This window comes from Mauremys reevesii, linkage group 18 (assembly GCF_016161935.1).
Source record: "Mauremys reevesii isolate NIE-2019 linkage group 18, ASM1616193v1, whole genome shotgun sequence".
NCBI classification, from domain to species: domain Eukaryota; kingdom Metazoa; phylum Chordata; order Testudines; family Geoemydidae; genus Mauremys; species Mauremys reevesii.
Genome location: NC_052640.1, coordinates 19451369 through 19470308, shown reverse-complemented (window position 1 = coordinate 19470308; position 18940 = coordinate 19451369). Strand labels below are relative to the sequence as shown.

Below are 18940 nucleotides of genomic sequence, written 5' to 3'. Positions count from 1 at the left end.
AGGATTGACTGGAGTTCAAATTGAGTGACCTAAGTAACCTTGAAAATGTTTGACTATCTGGGGGAAAATAAGACTTAAGCATGAGGAATTTCATGTCTGTATAATTTTATGAAAATAAGAATAAGACAGTAAAGTGAACAGTCCATTTTAGGATTATATTTCAGTCTGATTGCAATAGTGGTTCTCGTCCTTCTAATACATAACATTTCCCATCTGAGCAGTCAGAGTTTGGTGCAGAAGGTGTGTTCCTTAGATAAATTATTTTCTGTGTTCACAGCTTGTTTCTTTCCAAAATTTAACTTATTAAATTCTCCTTTAATTTCCATGATTGACTTCCCCTTTGTCTCAGGGAGGAACAGGTAGGTAAAGATTGTTGAGAACACAAGGCTCCCCAAAAATATAAGGAAGCAGAAAGGTCCGAGGCTTTCCTAAAAACAGAAATAAGAGAAGTTGGTAAGAAAAATACCTTCTGACTCTTATTCCCTTACCTCTTCAGCATAGGTTTATATTTTAGGAATGAGGAAAATTCTTAATTCTAAAATAAAATAGAGTCCCAAATCATTAAGGAAGGTGGATTTTGTTATGCATTTCTATTGGGATTTGTTAATAATCTTTTGCTAGGTATAGAATTCTTAAATATTTTGCCTTGCCTAGAGCATCTAACGTTCATCAATTCTGGGCATAGGATATGCATCAGGAACTGTGATGGTGTTAAGCCTTCTGTAATCAACACAAAAACTTATGGTCACATCCTTTTTGGGAATCATAACAACTGGAGAAGTCCAGAGACTGTTTGACCCTTTAATTATCCCCATGTTCAGCATGCTTTTTATCTCCTTATGAATTCTCTCCTGCATTTTTCTAGTGATCTGATATGCCCTGCTGGGGGCAGGCTGTGGCTTCACAGTGGTTGTCTTATGGAGCACTTTGAGTCAGACCTGGCCCACTGGAAAATACCTGCTAGTGACTCTGGGACATACTCATAACGTTTTCCCTTTCAGCTAGGGTTCTCTTCACACACCTCAATGCTCCCTACTGAGATGTTACTATGGCACTCAGCCATCAAGTCAATGAGAGGGTCAATCTGAGAATCCTCCTCTGAACAGCATGGCATGTTTACAATGGCTTCTCAGTTGTTACACTTTGAACTGTGCAGCAGCCTTGCTGTGGGGCCCAAGTATATTGTTGGTAACACCATTAACCCTTTCCAGCACCCCCAAAGGCCCCTTCTGCATGTTCTGCATTTGTAACTTTTCACAGGGAGTAATACCAGCACCAAGTCCCCCACAACAAATGACTGCTTACTACATTTTCTGAGCAGCTTGGCTTTTTGTGAAGTTTTGTTGAACCATTCCTATCATTGTCTTTAAATCGTCCCTAAACTTTTGCGCATATTCAGCCTCTGCCTCAGAGCCACCCTTCAGGATCTCCTGGCCAGCACCCTGTTTCACTTACCCCTGGAATTTTCCCCAGCATTTTCAATCAGTTTGGCTGGGATCACATCTCATAAGATCAAACCCACTAGCAGTTTCTCCTTAGAGATTGCAGGAATGAAGGTGTACCTCCTTGCCTATACCCCCAAAAGTTCACTGTCCTTACTTCTGAAGGTCTCTCCCCTGCTGGTTCATTTCTTCCTGTAAATCTCCTCCTTGTGGATTTGACAATCCTTCTTAGTATTTGGCTCAGACTGTAAATGAATGTGAACCTCTGTGAACCACAGAGTACCTAATTTACATGTAAACCAACAGATAGATAAACCTTTCTTGACTAAAAGAAAACCTGGATTTCACCTTTCTAGTCACCAGTCCCTAGTCACAGATCTTAAGAACATAATTTTCAGTATATATACATAGAACTCCTTATACAGATGTTGTATATACATTTTGCCATGATTATGATGACCAGTGTGCCACCGGCTTTAATTAGAGTCCTTACATTGCATTCATTTGTACTATACCTATGTACTCCTGTGCCCTCGGCCAGATGGCATCCTGAAGAGGTTGGGTCACAGAATCACTTACCACGATGTAGGGGAAAATCATTCCAAGGACAAAGAGCCACGTCCAGCTGATACATCCATTAATCAGAAAGGCTGATGGTCTGAATGACTGGCTGAAGATTTCAGTCATTATGGATGCGGTGGCTCCAGCTGGAGAAGAGATGTTTCTTTAGTAATTAATTCACTTGCCTCTGCAAAGAACCTCACACTGACAATGCCTAGTAGAAAGTAATAGTAAGTCTGTCCTAGCGATCTATGTGGTTAGTGTCCTCTACTACAACAAAAGAACTTGATTCCCAGTCACAGAACCTTGGCAGTGGCACTGCTGCAGACAGTGTGCAAAACCTCAGGGAAGGGTTGTGTTGCCTTGTAGGGAGGTGTGGGCTAGGGACTCACGGTATGTGTACTCTGCAATCAGGAGTGACTGCAGCATGAGTGGACGTACCCGAGCTAGCTTTCATCTAGCTAGCTTGAATGACAATAGCAGTGTTGCTGTGGCAGCACAGGTGGTAGCATGAGCTACACTCAAGTACATACCCAGGATCCCAGGCAGACTGTACAGTCCATGCTGCTGCCATGGCTTCACAGCACTCTCCCCCACCCCCCAAGGAGATCAAAGCTAGCTTGGGTATATCTACACATGCTTCAGTCATACCTTTGGACTGCAGTGCAGACATACTCTCTGCCACTGACTTGCTGGGTGAACTCAAAAAGTCAGTTTGCTTCCCTGTGCCTCCATTTTTTTATCTGTAAAATGGGGATAAATTATATTCACCTCCTTTGTATAGTGCTTTGAGATTTATGGATGACAAGTACTATATAACAGATATGTATTTATTATTCTATTTTGCTGTCCTGAATTTTGAAACTGTACTGATGGACTCTGACAAGGTCCCTGTCTTAACTCAGCTAAATAGATGGAAATTGTGATGTAAAGTCTTGATCTTGTTAATTTTAAATTGAAATGAATAATGAGATATTTAATCTGTGAGATGCAGATAGCATCCCTTTCTGCAATGAGGAATGAGGGAGAAAAAAAACAGATTTTCAAACTTTGTATACATTAGCCTCTTAATCTGCTAGATTGTAGTGCACAGTTTGGCGTATTTTCGCTGATTTTTATGTGATCTATGTGGTTTTATATTTTATTGGTATACATCATCAGTGCAATAAATTGTTAATCCACATCTCTTTTGTGGCCTCTTCCATCCATGCTCCTTCATGGGCAGAAAGTGCATCAGTTCAATATTTTAACAAAGGAGGTGATTGCTAAAAATGTACTTATCAATGTTCTGTTGGGGGAATTGTGTTAGTAGCAGAGTACTTTGGGATTCTTCCTCTGGGATTTAAGTCTCAAATTTTCTGGGGGAGGAGGATACTACATTCTGAGTTAAAAGCCAGGAAAACATCAGCAGTAAAACTTGAGGTGGTCATGTGCTCTTTCCACTTTTCCCATTTATGTACACATTGTCTCCTTATGTTAATGTATTCAGATAGCTAAACCCCCTTCCCTTGCTGCTCTCTAGAGATGTTACAGTGGTGTTCCATTCTTTACCCACCAGTTCTGATGCACTCGAGTGGTATGGTGTAAAGCAGTGGTACCCAACCTTTTCGTCTGGTGGGCGCCAGACGAAGGATCGTGGTGGCAGTGGAGCATCCGCCGAAATGCCGCCGAATTTCTGCGGCGTTTCGGCGGCGACACCTCTCGATGACATCGCTTGTTGGTGGCAAGCGGCGTCATCGAGAGGTGTCGCCGCCGAATTTCTGCAGTGTTTTGGCGGATGCTCCACCACCGGCCAGTACACGGGCGCATTTAGATGCCCCGCCCACAGGCACTGCGTTGGGAACCCCTGGTGTAAAGTTTCCCCCTCACCATCATCTAAAGTGGATGTACTCACATGGTCCAATTCCATAGCAGATAACGAACAAGAAGATCAGAGCGACGCTGAAGTAATGCATCCAAAAGAATTGATGCTAGAGTGAGAAAGCAAAGTGACAGCAGACTCTTTAATAATATGGTAGAATAGAATGCTCCCTGCCATGGCCAGATTTACACCTTACACACCCCTAGGCACAGCATCTTCAGCACTCCCATCTCCGCCACGCACAGCACTCGCAGACCGAGCCAGGGCGCAGCCCACTCGCTCAAGGCGAGGCGCAAGTGGGGGACTGTACCTCTCCCCATGGCGAGCAGTCCCTAGGTGTCGTCGGTCTCTCCCGCAATGCAGTGTGGTAGCCGTGCTCCAGCTGTGCCTGTGCAAGTGAATGGGGAACCAGCCACGCCCTCCCTTTCCTTCCCCAGCACGGGGAGGAGGCAGTGGGGGTGGCTGAGTTTGGAAAGGGGCTGGGAAGCTCCCAGCACCTTCAGCAGCCACCCCACCCGGTCGTGGCTCACAGTGCCCCACTTTTAATGTTTTTACGTGCCCACTATGCCTAATTGGAAATCTGGCCCTGCTTCCTGCTTTCCACCATGGTGAATGAAATTCACCTTGGTGGTTATTCTGTTGCAAAAAATCTTGCCTAAGAGGAAAGATCAGAAATGGGGGTTGATGCTGGAAAAGTACCAATTAGGAAATCTCCTTACCTGCAGAGAGAGAGTCATCGTGAGGAGTGCTAACACGAAAATCATTAGTACATATCCTCCGCACAACAGCATCCTCCTGCCAAATCGCTCAATAAGGGAACTCTGGAATACACAACATCACAAATATGGTTAATTCCAACTCCGAATGAACTGATTATTTCTCATGCTCCTAACATTCTTCTCAGAAGTCTTACTCAGTTAATACAAACAGATGAGACTCTCTAAACATCAGATTAATTTTATTGACATTTCAGTTTATCACTTGTACTGGGAACTGTACCTTTAGACCAGAAAGATTTAATTTATACAGTATAGTTGCACTGATTCTGCTTTACTTCAGCATCTCCTGTTGAGATATTTTTCTACTTGAATATCTCTTCCTTAAAACCATGGGGAAGAGGTATATTTTACTTTAATCGCTGTACATCAGTCTTGATCCCTGGATATCTAGAGATAATCCATTTTTAGGCAAGAATGCAGTGTGTGCAGACATGAGCTATATATATCTGCCCTATTTACAGGAATAATTATAGTATTATCTTGTGTCATGAGAAAAGGTCATAAGTCAACACATAGGTAGTTCAATCCTGAGGCTTACCCCAGAAATTAAGGCAGAAAGTAGGTGTTCTTGAAGGGCTTCTACGTCCCAGAGCCTCCACTGCAATTCCTTAAAAATTGAGGGGATAAAATAGTTCATGGACTTTAGTCTCCTTCATTGTGGGAGCTGGTAACTTTTTCTGCCTCTGAATAGGGAAAGTGTACAGCCAATTGACAACCATTCCCTGCAGGTGATAACATCTTTTTACCCAGAACGACAGTGATCGGATATGCACCAGCTTCTTGGCAAATGACATAAATTTCTTTGTTACGTGCAGATCTGTGTCAAACTGCACAATTTTGTATCAATCCAAAATTTCACACGGCTCCACTATTTTGCCCTTTAGAGGCCATTGGACCTGTGCCCCTTTCTCTTCCTATCTATTCACAAAGCAGTTATCTGCACAAAATCACGATTGGTTAAAGCATGATGTGAAACGTATTTCACAGAGAAAAAATGAGGACAAAGACATTCAGCAATACAAAGTTAACTGTGGAGAAGGGCTGCCTTTCGCAGCTTCATGTGGCTTAGAAGTAGGAGGAAATTTCTTGGTTCGTTTACACAAAGGAGTGATTCTCTCCCCTAGCTTCCCTCTGCCAAAGCCACACATTTAAAAAAAATGTCTCTCTCTAAACACATTCCTTTCTTCCTACAAACTCTGGTTTGGTGAGACTTACACACACTATAGATGATAGGCATTCACACATCCCAATTCCTAGTGATACGTAGGGGATGAGATCTTCTTCAAACCTGGCTGTACGGAACACTTCAAAAGAGTAGAAATAGATCTGAAAAAGGCAGAGAGAAAATAGTGTGAACAGTCATCTTGGAGGCGTGCTGTGAAACTCCTCAGATGTGAGGCAGAAATCAGACAAAAATTATTCTAATATGAAGCAAATTTACTGATGGGTAGGCTGTCTGCATCCACAGAGGCAGTTCACTGATAAAGCATTTTGGTGCCATGTAGTTCTCACTGTACATGTGATAGCATGTCATAAGCTCCTTGTACAAGTGAAGTTCTGTCTCCTCTATCCATTCCTGTCTCTACAACCAGAGCTTTCTAGCTTCGCACAGTGATAATTCAAAATTATGCACATGTCCCTCTTGCTGCTTTTGGAGGATTACATATTCTTAGATCTTCATGTACCTGCATGAAAAGCTTCATCCTTGTCTCTGTTTTCAGATTCTAGCCTTCAGCACCTCTGACCTCCCCAGCAGACTCCAACCTATGGGATGGGTCAGCAATGTTTTGACATAGAATGAGGTGCAACAATGGTGTGTCTTTGTCCATCTCCTTTATTGGTGGAGAGTGACCCTAGAATTGGGCCTTGGATACCTGCTTCCAATACTGCTGCTTGTTAGCAATTCTGGGGAGGATCCCTCATGTCTGAGCGAGTGGCCTATGCCGGCTCTTTGCATTAGCAAGTTTGCCAGCTCCACCATTCAGGATTCCATACTAGAAAAGTCAGAGCAGAATTGTAATGGCAACAACCAGGGACCCATTGATCAGGAAGAAGAGGACCAAGATTCTCAGATTTTAAGGCCAGAAGGGACTATTACGATCATCTACTCTGACTTCCTGCATAACATATGTCATAGAATATAATAGTGTAACAAATAACTAGGCTTTTTTTAATGCTACCTAACAATGACTCTGAGTTTTTACACAGGGCAAACACTCAACTGCATTGACGCCACTAAGCTGCAAGGTGGTCATGACAGTGACCAAAATGTACAATTGCCAGCGCAAGGATCGTTCTTTAAATAGTTCCAGGACGCGCAAGTTTTTGGTGCTTTTCATTGCAGCCTTTTCCTTCAATATGTCATCAATCTCTGCTTGATGATCTCCTTCACCCCAGAGCTGCTTAATGGCTGTGCAGGAGAAAAAACGAAATAGTTTAATCTATCAGCTCATCTCCATCACTGTGTATTAACAAATCCTTTTATCCTGTCTGAATCACAGAGATTTAATTAGTCTCCTGTCCTTAGTTGATTTCACCACATCATGATTTGGTGTACGCTGTTGGGGCAATGTGTGGAAGTCTACTCTTGTGCTTGTTCTGTAGCTAGCTAGAAGAGTTTTGTCTTCGGGGCTGTCAGTATGTCATCTCACACTAATATTGAATTGGCTTAAATGTAACAATTTAAAAAAATTATTTAATAAAAATGAACATTAAGAGCACAGTTTTATTCAGATAGTGGGAGACTTGGGCTCTACTCTCCAAGTTACAATGGCTAACACTCCAACAAATTAGATGATTTACTGAAATGAGCGGAGTAAGTATTTTACCTTTCATGAAGGCATCCTCATTACCCTTCTGTATCAGAAGGTAGGATGGGGAATCAGGGAAGAATGGGAGCATAATCAATTGAATCAGTGCTGTGAGTCCAGTAGAAGCCAACAACAATGGCCACAATGATTCATTTCCTAAGAGCTCTCTGGAGAGTACATATAAAAGTGCAGTCATGATCAAACCATTGCATTAACATTCAATAACTTTTTCTGAATGATAAGTAGAGAGATAGCAAATGGGCCAAATTCCAGTGGTGAGTGCATTGCAGCAGGGTAACTGAGTCAACAATCTGGAAAACTTTGTGAAACTCAGCAGCACTTTGGAAAACTTTCTAATGATAATCATTAGGTCCCACAATGAACTTTAGGAAGTTTTTATGAGATTGTTATGCTAATTTTGCACTGAATAACTTTCTAATATGCTGCGCATCTCAAATGTGATCCCATGTGCTAGATCTCAAGATATTTCAAATAAACCTCAGGAAGTTTTAAGGTAAGTCAATTGGTAACAAGGCTATAGAGGAAAAAAAAGTCAGATTATGGTTAATTACTTGTATTTTTCTGTGTCCAATGTCTTAAACATGGAAATCTCAGATTTGGTCAAATACTGTCTACTGGCTTAAGATAAAACATTTAATTGTGAAGATGAGAGGACTTATTGAGGATTTTAGAGGGTGGCTTTTTTAAAAAAAAAGACTTAAGACCAGCTTCTGATGTTGCATAGAAAGGTGGTAGATGATTTTGTTTTACCTTAGTCCAAAAATCTGCCCTGAGACTTTTCCTAGTGTAAGAAATACAGAGAGAGTGGCGTTTGAAAATCCACGCAGCTTCTTGGGTGAAATCTCTCCTACATACTGAGGATGTATAGTGAGAGAGAAACCTTGGACAGGAAAGAAGAGAGATGGCCATTAAATTGAGGAAAATATTAACTGTCTCATCCCATGCTCTTCCCACTATTCATTTCCACTCCCTGCACCTTTGATCAGCTATTATGTTTCAGTGTCTTCTGTGACATGCCAAGTATACTTGGTGGGTAATATAAAATAATTCTAAAAGAATAATAATAATAATAATGAAAGGAGACTGTACTGGGACAGCAAGGAGACTCCCTTTTGATGTATCCAGAGATCATACCTGCACCAATGCCATAGAGGAAGCGCCCAATCAGAATCATCTCAAAGGACTTGGCCATCTTACAGAAGGCCATGAAAAGTGCAGCTACTAGCATGATCAGGTTAGTGACAATCTGACACTTCTTTCTGTAAAAACATAGAGAGAATGGTATGAAGTAAGTATCTCCTGTACTGTTTTTGATTAATGTATTTGCTATTACTTATCCAACACACAAGCACATAACAACTTCTTAAATATGTTAACTGTAGGTATGGTACAGCAATTACTGTTCTTTTGTGGCATGGTTTAAATCAGTGATTCCCAAACTTTTGTACTGGTGACCCCTTTCACATAGCCAGCCTTCAAGTGTGACTCCCCCTTATAAATTAAAAACACTTTTTTATATATTTAACACCATTCTAAATGCTGGAGGCAAACCGGGGTTTAGGGTGGAGGCTGACAGCTCGTGACCCCCCCATAATAACCTCATAAGCCCCTGAGGGGTCCCAACCCCCAGTTTGAGAACCTCTGATTTAAATGGATACCAAAACTGGATATTTCCAGGAGAAATTAAATGATTCTTCGCTTTCAGAATTCAAGAACTTTTATTTTATGAATGTACTTTGGCAGCATGTGCATTTAGTAATACTTAGCATATGTCAGGTTTTCTGTAGGATGGGAGTTCATGTGTAATCGTACTCGAACAGGCTGATCAAGGACAATATGTTGAGGGGTACAAGCATTGGGGTTGCCATTTTGGGGTATTGAAGTCACTAGAATTCATGGTGCAATATCCAAAGTGCCAGCTTGTTATACAGAAACAATTTGACTCTATGGGAGCCAACTGTAGACATGACTTATGATGAGGCATTCTTGCCAGAGTAGAGGATCCAAGGCACTTGTGGATCTGGCAGAAAGGATATACCAAAGCGAGGGTTCAGTAAAGACTATGTTGTAAATTTTAGGCCTGATGGCTGCAGTAGTAAGTGGTGACCATGGCATGTCACCTCAGTGCATCCTGATGTCTCAGACTTGAACCATGTAGACTTTTGCATCTGGGTAACTAGTGGTTTCTGAAACACACTGGCTAGATTACTGTCCAGAGACATTCAGCATTCTTGGAAAGATCTTGCAGATTCATCTGATTCAGATTATAACTCTGGATGCGCTTGTGAAAAGGAGCCCGTGTGGAGTCGCTTTTCACTCACAGTTGTTGGTATCTCCAAGGCCAGTTGCTACACATAACTGCTCTCAAGATGAATGTGATCTTGTATGCATTAGGAGCGTACAGAGACCTTATACCTAAAAGGTGGTTCTGATTCAGGCAGCTAGGCTACCAAGGTTTACATAAACAAGTGGAGAGGAGCAGGATCTTGCTTCTAGTGTCAGGAGGCCTTCAAGTGTGGGATTAGGCAGTGTCCCACAAGAAACTTCTTGGTGGCACTTATCTGGCAGGAAAGAACAACTGCAGTCAGGCTAAGATGGTTGAGACCCATATGAGGGGCCTCTGGGTCAGAGGGTGGCGGAGCAGATCTTTAAGTGGAACACACCAGTAGATCTGTTTGCCAATTTCTCTGCAAATGAAATTATTGGTGTTACACAAAAGATACTGAGAACACGCCAGATGCATGAGGAATCCTTTCTGAATCTATGGTGGAGTTACTTTGGGACAGACTTTTAATAGAGGACCTTACTAACAATGGAGCAGTCTCTTATACAGAACTATAGGTAAAGTTAACTTTCTTTTCAGTTTCAGGTTTTCATTAGAATAGGTACTAATAATTCTTTAATACAACATTCACTCCAGAATGAATACACTTTGGGAATCTGACTTATTTTAAGCAAGCACTTTAATGTTTCAGGTTTACACTTGAGTGTTTAAGCAATATCTCTCAAAAGTTGAATTCAGGCTGGTCCAAGTGTGGAAATTGATTGTAACAGTTCCCGGAAAACCTGTGTTTGAATGAATATGCATGGCTTCTGTTTCTGGGTTTGTGGATCTTGGAAATTCTGTACTGGAGACATATGTGATCTTGATGTGAGGAAATTGTGCCACATGTTACTTCCGCACAAGGCACTAGTCAATGGAGTGCTGGTAAGTGCATCTTCTGAAGGGACCACACTTCACTATCAGCATACTATTTAAATGCATTGAATGACAGCCTGGTTACCACTTACACTGGGTGGCTATGAAAGCAAATTAAAGCAATTTAATACAAGTATATATGGTCAGACTATGGAACAAGAATAGTTGACTGTATGTGCTTTGCTAGTACATTTTTCCCCACATGCCTTGATTATCAAGATATTAAAAGAAATACTTACTTTCTATATCTTGTACTAAGAAAGCCACAGGATAGGCTCCCTAGCACTCCTCCTATACCATAAACAGACACAATGAAGGACCACAACAACTTGATGGTCTCGTGATGGAGGGGATAGCCATATCGCTCTATCCAGGTTTCATTGATAAACGTCCTAATGTGCTGAGAGAGAAAATTAGATTTTTAATTAATAGTAAATATGGACTTTCCTCATACTATTGTTACTGTGCTTCAACTTTGATCCATTGTTGTAGTCTTGGACATCTTTTAAAAAGTAACCTTCACTGTCAAAACAAATTAGCTAGAGTTATTTGTGTACTTTGACAAATTTTCAACTAAACTTTTTGTAAGTTTAGATGTTCAAGACACTTTCAAAGTTAGAAAATGCACCCTGAGTTTATTTTCTTTATAATCCTGTCAAGGCTTTTTATGAAGCCATCTCTGAAAGGTAGAAATTTCAGGAAGCCTTGGGAAACTCTAATGTAATAGACTGGCTTAGTGTGGTTTATCATAGTTCCTCCTAATTGGCTAGATCCAGCAACCAGAACAGTCTATTACAACAGAAGGACCTTTCCTTTAGTTCAAGCATCAGAGCTATGTGCTTTTAGTAATGAAGGTCCAGGGTTTAGTCTTTGGTTTCTTTATATATTTGGCCATTGTTTGTTGCTGAATGGGACTTGAACTGTTGTAGACCTTGCGCTCAGGATGAGTTAGCTGTATTGCCAATCCCAACTATTGAAAAATCATGAGTCAGCTCCCCCCAAATCATAAGATTGGTTTAAAAACCATGAGATTTGGAATATAATTTGGGATTCTTTTTATTTTTTTTCTGGTTTTTGAGCCTTTAGGGCAGGAGGGCTAAACACTTATTTTTAAATGGAAGCTGAAATTTTAATGTAATCACGTGATTTCTGGAGGTATGGTTTTAAGATCAAATCTCATGAGCCTTGTGATAAAATCATGAGATATGGCAACACTGATAGCATGACGGATGGTTTAATAGCAGGGAGCCAGGAGCCAAGCTGGGGTTAGAGCTGGAATTGGGAGCCAGGAGGAGGGCAGAGACAGGACTGGGAGGGAGCAAAGCAGATAGAAGAGAGATTGCAGCTGTGGGGAAGTGGATAGAGCAGCTGCCACAGCCCAGTGCTACGGCTGGGTTGAAGAGCTGTCCTGGCCTCAGCACTCAGCCAATCAGGCTGATCTGGCCAGTTAGGGGATTTAGCTGAGGTTAGCTAGCTGATCCCAGGCCCACCTGGAGGCCATCATTCCTGACACTGAGCTAGTGTAGTGCATGAAACATACTGCTGTAGGCATGTGATCATATTTCATGCTACAAGCTGGCCCCAGGGACTGTAACTGCTTACTTGTGTGTGCAGTGGAGTTGTACTGTCTCAAAGCTTTAGTTGAAGTGGGGTTCATTCCCCACTGATGACTGCAGTGTCTGTACACAGCCATGGTTGGTTAAACTCACAGATGAAGGATGGAATGCCAATAGATATTTTTCACCAGCAGAAACTCTTTTGCGGGAGATTACTTTAGTTTTCTGACATTTCTGGGATACTAGCCTCATTTACGGCAGATTTTTTCTCTCCTTCATACAGCTCACTCAAGTGCAATTAACAGAGCAGAAAAATTGATACTCTTAAAAATCTTTTTTCACTTTTTAAAAAAGATGTAATTTTGTTTTGAAAAAGCAGTTACATATTCGAAAGTTTAGTCTCCTCACCCTGTAGTGCAAATTTCGGTGAGTGAATGAAAACTATACAGCGTGCCCAACTTGCTGTTCAGTTGGAAGACATGCTAGTTAAAATGTTACTTCTAGTGACAGAGTAGAAATCCGATCTGTAAAAACAGCTAACTTTTCTCTACACAAGAAGCTAGCACCACTGGTTTCTATCAGGAATCCTTCTCACATTACTCTGGAATCAGTAATGAGCCTGTTGCCGCACCTTTTTAGTTGTGAAATGTTAAGAGGGGGTTTCTGTTAGCACAGTAGGAAAAAGTCCCCTCAGCAGGCTCAAGGGAAGGCTTTTACTCTAGACACTTCATAATTCTAAGGGAAAAGTCTTTATCCTCTGAGACTTGATGAAGCTGACCACATTAGCTCTTTGTAAATTCACCACACAGATGTAGGTTTGTGGACTTGAGCTATGAGGAAGTGCACGTTTTTCAGAGCTACACCAAAGAAACACCTTTCATTTTAGTGATAATTGGGCCGCCTGCTGGTCTCCTGATGACCTCCTAAATGAATATGGTTTCTGAGTTTTGTTTCCAAAACAATTTTTTAAACCCTCTTTAAAAGAGGGTTTAAGTTTTTTACCTTTAAGCAGAGACTGCAAAATTGTGCTTTGGTGTAGTGGCTTTACAAGCTCATTTGATTTCACTTGTTTCATAAGGGAGAACTTAAACCCAAGTCTTTAGAGATGAAAGGCTTGCACACAAATTGATTGTACCAGGTAGTCCCCTGAAGCTTAGCCTATAATCACATAAATACCTCCCAACATTTTGGCAAATCAGTTCTGAAATGTAGGAAAGTCATTTTGGGTGTCGTTCATTTTAGATTGCAAGAAAGAATATTCCTTATGCTATTGGGCTAACAGTCTTTTTTTTTTCTCAAAGTACTGTCCTGTTGGGTTTAAGGTGCTCTACCCACATGATATTTACTTTTCATTATGGATCAAAATGGATATTTGAAGAAACGGCAATGGAGTTTGTTGAAATGCTCAGCAAGTTTTGAGAGTATCATTAGCCCAGACCCCTCCACCATGTGAACTCTCCCTCTGGGGAGTCTCTGCTTACCCGGGAAGGGTAGTTGATCACAGAAATATGGAACCCAAATGGGAAACTTCCGCCAATTCCCAGCACTAAGATCATTTGAAACAATCCCCGATACTGAATCTGAAAAGAAAAGGCAATGCTCCATCAGCTTGTCATAAATCTACATTCCCTCATGGTCTTGCATCCTTGTCTGCCATACTCACCTCTTCACTCTGAAAGTATGTATTATTCACTACAGATACTTTCAGATATAAACATTCTTCCAAAAGCCCATAGTCCCATGCCAAAAGCAGAAAAATTGGCCACAGGACCAGATTAAGGCTAAATCTTACCCAGTGCAAGGAAAATTATTGTATATTACAAAATTATCTACATATCTTTGCTTAGAAGTAAGGTAGCAGACATTAAATCAAATGTTGTCTTCGGCATGGCTGTCGCTATGTGGATCTGACTGCCACTGTGACAAGCTGACAGAAAAAAGGGTTTCAGTCCAGGTAGGATGGAGTACTGGTACCTTGAATCCGCAGTTGGTTTATGAACAGTAAACCATAAGTGTTGTACCCTAAAGGCCTCTCCAGATCAAACTCCCTTGAAAGTAAAACAAGACTCTCTCTCTTCCAGGCATAACATAAAGATTTACCCCTCAGCTGTATTGCAAACACAGAATTTGAAAACAACCAAACCTTCCCTGCTCCATTCACCCACGTTTCTGATCCAGTCCAAATTTTAAATATGAGAATAGAAAGATACTTTCTCCTCTCATCCTTAGTAGAGAGAACAAGAGGAAACATCTGTGTGCCATTACCAGAGCCAAATTCTTCTCTTCCTCTGAGCTCTACTGGCTCTAAAGCCCTTTGAGATGTGCAGATGAAAAGTAAGGTGTTATACCATTATCAATGGCGACAGGTATCATCATTATTTTGTTCTTTTCTAGTCCTCTGTACTCTCCTGTTTTTACCCTTAGAAATGGGCTCTACTTTGCCAGCCATTAGGGTCTAGTCCCTTCCTCCCTCTAAAGGGACCTACCTGGTAGTACACACCTTTTCTCTACACATTTTCATTTTGTTCCCCTTCTGCTGCTGTTTAACTCAAAACATTTTGGGATGTAGTTAGTAAGACATGCTATATAAAATGAGTCTTGTACTGAATTGCAAAGCATAGCCAGGCTTTTAACATTACAGGTTTATCTACAAATCTGTTCCATAAGAATAATTATGTAACAGTATTTTCCATGGGGAACATACGTATATCTCCTGGCACAGAAGTGTTTCAAATGTTGAATCTATAGTTAGCCTAGTATATAGGGCTCTATTTAAACAAAAGCTGTTGATTCAATCTACATTGATCAGGCTGCCAAATATAGCATGAGCTTCTTAATTATTATTTAGCTTGAATATTCAAAGAATACAACCCTGACTGGGAATAACGTTATCTGAAGCATATTGGTTTGTGCTAAAAGAATAAGGTCTAAATAGGCCATTTAAGCGGTTACTATTGGTCCAAAAAAGGGATTATCCCAAACAAATTTCACACAGCAAAAAAAGGATAAAAACAGCTCATCTGCTTTTCACTCCACTGTGTCATGGCACTTAGGCTGTGTCATGGCACTGCCACCTTATGCATGGTCAGTGGTAGGAGAATAATGGATCAGGAAAATCACTAGTTCAATTTGTATGGCAGGAGACTTATTTGGATGACCTCAGTTTGTGACAGTGGAGTAATTGTTTTTCATTATTAAGCAGGGGTTAGAGGTAGGTGACTTCTGTGGCAGATTGCTCTTTCCTGTCAATTGAGCTTCTCACAATATGACAGATAGTTTTTTCTCTGACCTAACTCATGAAGATAACTGCTCACTGCCTTGGTCCAGCAACAGCAACTTTGTCATTCATCTTTTCACCTGCACTCCTAATCACTAACTGCTAAATGTAATATTAAAAAGTGCCTGTGTGGAGTCGCTGTTCTATATGCTTTACTAACACAGAACAGTCTAAAGATGTTGAATCTTTCCTATTCTTCTAGTACTATATCTCTCTTTGGTCTGCTACTACTAAATAGAGCCCCCAGATTAAATGACCAGGTACTCACCAGGTCTGAGACACAGTTAGCCATCTCCTACAAAAGAGCTGATTGCTGTTGATCACGGACTCCTTCCTGTCAAAGGATGAAGTGTGCTCTGAGCGTCCTTACTTGAATTATGCTGTCATACCAGTAGCGAGCTGGCACAATGTGATTCAAGTTAAATTTTACTTTCAAGGTTTTCAGTTACCTAAAGTCTATTTCAGTTGTTGTACAAAGTTTAGAAGGGTTGGATTAAATATTTGAACCAACAGTTATATCCAGTCCAATCAAATGCAGTGGTCTTCTTGATGAGGAACTTTTTTTGCCTGAATACTCACTGATTGGGGGAGGGGGAGCAAGTTAGTGTAGGCTTAAATTCTAAATAGGATTCTGTTTATCATAACTTATTTTGTCTTCAATATAAATTGAAAATTAGCTCTGAGTTGTTAACTGGCGGAAGTGGAGGATGCCCTGGATGGAATTTGGACACTGAACTTTAGGACTTTTGATATCAAAATGAATAATTCTGTTCCAATAGCTCTGCTGTGAATTGAAGTACCCTATAAATTAGTCATTACGTAAGACAATAGAATTGTTTCACCAGTTTAGCAGTGGGCACAGTCCTAACCAGCTCTGCAACTGGATATCAGGGTCTACCAGCTAAGCAATCAATACCAATTGAATTTTCTTTTTTGATTTTTTTGACTAAGATTCATTGTTTAATAGTCTTCCTCCAACTTTTGCTGTTTGCCTACCTAATTCTTTGTTTTAGCTCTGTCTCCCTGTGATGGGATGAACAAACCCTGCACTGGTGAGGTGAGGGTTAAGGAGATGCTCTGGACACAGGAAGCCATGCCCCTTCGCTCCTGTTGGAGGGAGTGGAGGGAGAGTTCAAAAGGGAGCAGCTCAGCTCAGTCTAGGCTGACCAAGCAGGTGGGCAGTTGGGTGCTGCAGCCTCCTGTGGAGAAGTCGCTGAGGCTCCAAGTAGCCAGGGCTGAGCCTCACAGTCAAGCTGCCGGTGGCCTTCTCTAAATCCACAGGCACTAAATACAATTCCTTGTATTTCTCCTTCAATATTCAGGGTGAAATCACTGCATCCAGTGCTGAGCTTCCTGGAATAAACCCACATTCGTTATTGCTTACTTGAAGCTCCAGTTCCTCCTGAAGTGTTTTCTCAATAATTCTTTCTGGCCATTTCATCGTGTGACTCAATAACTTGATGGGTCAGTAATTATTACGTTCTTGCACATCTCCTTTAGGCTTGAAGATCGGGACCAATGAGCTCTTCCTCCACTCATTGGGCATTTCCTATTCACTATAGTTACAGTTTGTCAGTCCCCTGAAGATCAAACTGGAGTTGACCTGGTTAGTCATTCTAGCTATGAGTACAGGCTATTACTTAGCATCCATAGTTCTACATGATGCTTATCTTCATATGCCGATTGCTCCACAGTACCTCTTGTTCAGTTTCTCCCTTCAACCCTATATTGCCAGTACTATGCTGTCTTTCCCCGTCTTTCTTCAACCCCCAGAGTTTTTACAAAACTCATTGCAGTTGTAGGAGTTCACCTTTGGAAGCAGGCAATCACAGTTATTCACTAGATAGTCTGGGGCAGTTCTCACTTAGAAACAGGAGCAGCAGTATTCCTAACTTTAAATTTTTTCCTGATGTTAGGTCTGATTGTGAACCTTGGCAAGTTTTCTGGCTTCTACAGAGAAACTGATTTACCTTGGAATTAACTTCCACACAGACCTTGCAAACAGCAAAGCTCTTCAAAATGGGAGTTCCAAGCTCCGCAGTCCTATTCCCTTCACCAAGGAACACAATTCCTTGGCTTTCTTGCATCCTGCCTCTAGGTGGTCCTCTGGCTCCACTTCTGGCTTCAGCTCCTATATTGTTTCTTCTGTGAGTTGGAGTCAAGCAGGAACAAAACTAGGTGGTTCCAGGACTCAGATATATTAGATAATCTTTCTGCCTAACCTTTCTCTGGATTGTTCTAAGAACAAACATAAGCCTCTCTGGTTGTGGCTCAGGAGAAATGGTCCAGCTCTGAGTTAAGGTTTCACATAAATGCTATAGAGCTAAGACCTATAAAAAGGGTCTTATTTGTGTTTAGAAGAATTCTTTTAGGTAAGCCATGGTTGGTCTGGAATGGCAATTTTTTCATGATGGAATATTAATTATTGTTTCTTAACTGATAAAGATGAATCAGACTCCAGTGCTCTCTTCCTATGAAGATGTTCTATGAATGCATTTCCTTTTATTGTATCGTCTCTGCTATGCTGTCATTGCCTGCCTGCCTGCCTGCCTGCGTATGCCCCTTTTTTTTCTCCAAGGGGATTTCTTAGCATGACGTGGGAATCTTCATGAAATAATGCTGACAGATTCAGCAGTCATTCCTGTGAGCATTTATTCGTGGTATTGCTGAATGATGGCGGGCATGATGCGACATTGTACCTCTAGTTCAGATTCTATTGAGTGGCATCTTTCCTTATATAGAAATGACAGGGTAGCTTTGCCACATGGGCTCATTTTGTGACTTCTGTATGAAACAAACTTACTACTTTTTAACACTGGGGTAGTCACGAGTGATTTTATATTTGCTTGGTATGATTGTATTTTGCTCCATTATGTTTTGAAATTCACTTTTTGTTCATTTATTTTCAGCACAACAAACCAATCTGTTATGGAAACTTCCTTTGTGAATTATAAAAGAACCCAACAAAGCTCTTTCTGTATCTTCCTAATCATCAGAACTTTGTCCTCCAGTTCTGTGTCAATGAATGTATTTTGGTTTGCACTACTTTATGAAGAGAGTAACTCACTTCTGCAGACCATGTGGTCTTGTTGTATGATTGACATGGCTATCCTTGTGCTTGGACAACTTTTGTGTTTAAATTACCTCCGCATTCATTGAAAACAAATCTGATCTCACCCTTTTATTCTGTTTGTGCCTCAGTATGCATTTTTAATTAGATACCCTTCAGTTTTACTACTTTAATACTTTAATTTAACATTAATTTGGGAAACATCATTTTCACTATTCCTGCTAATAACCACTGTTCTTTGCAAAGTCAGTTCCATTTCTTGTGGTTGTCTTGTTTTAACTTGATTCTCAGTAAGGTTGCAAAGTTTCTCACAGCATGAAAAAGTCACCAATAGCATTATTTTCCTGTCTGACTTTTTTCTGTG

General features: G+C 41.0%; 1 protein-coding gene and 1 long non-coding RNA gene across 2 annotated transcripts in view; one reads left to right on the top strand and one right to left on the bottom strand.

The window, feature by feature from the left end:
* LOC120385978 overlaps positions 1-18940 on the top strand; it is an 80465-nt gene that overhangs the window by 18233 nt on the left and 43292 nt on the right. The window lies entirely within an intron of this gene.
* On the bottom strand, positions 184-15798 carry LOC120385973 (solute carrier family 2, facilitated glucose transporter member 11-like). The gene is made up of 13 exons (XM_039504616.1): positions 15775-15798; positions 13711-13809; positions 10913-11073; positions 8609-8733; positions 8225-8354; positions 7472-7620; positions 6866-7053; positions 5859-5969; positions 5182-5250; positions 4584-4685; positions 3898-3973; positions 2022-2149; positions 184-428 (listed from the first exon to the last, which is right to left on the bottom strand). The coding sequence occupies exons 1-13, from the start codon at positions 15796-15798 to the stop codon at positions 222-224; spliced, it is 1569 nt and encodes a 522-aa protein (XP_039360550.1). The 3' UTR covers positions 184-221.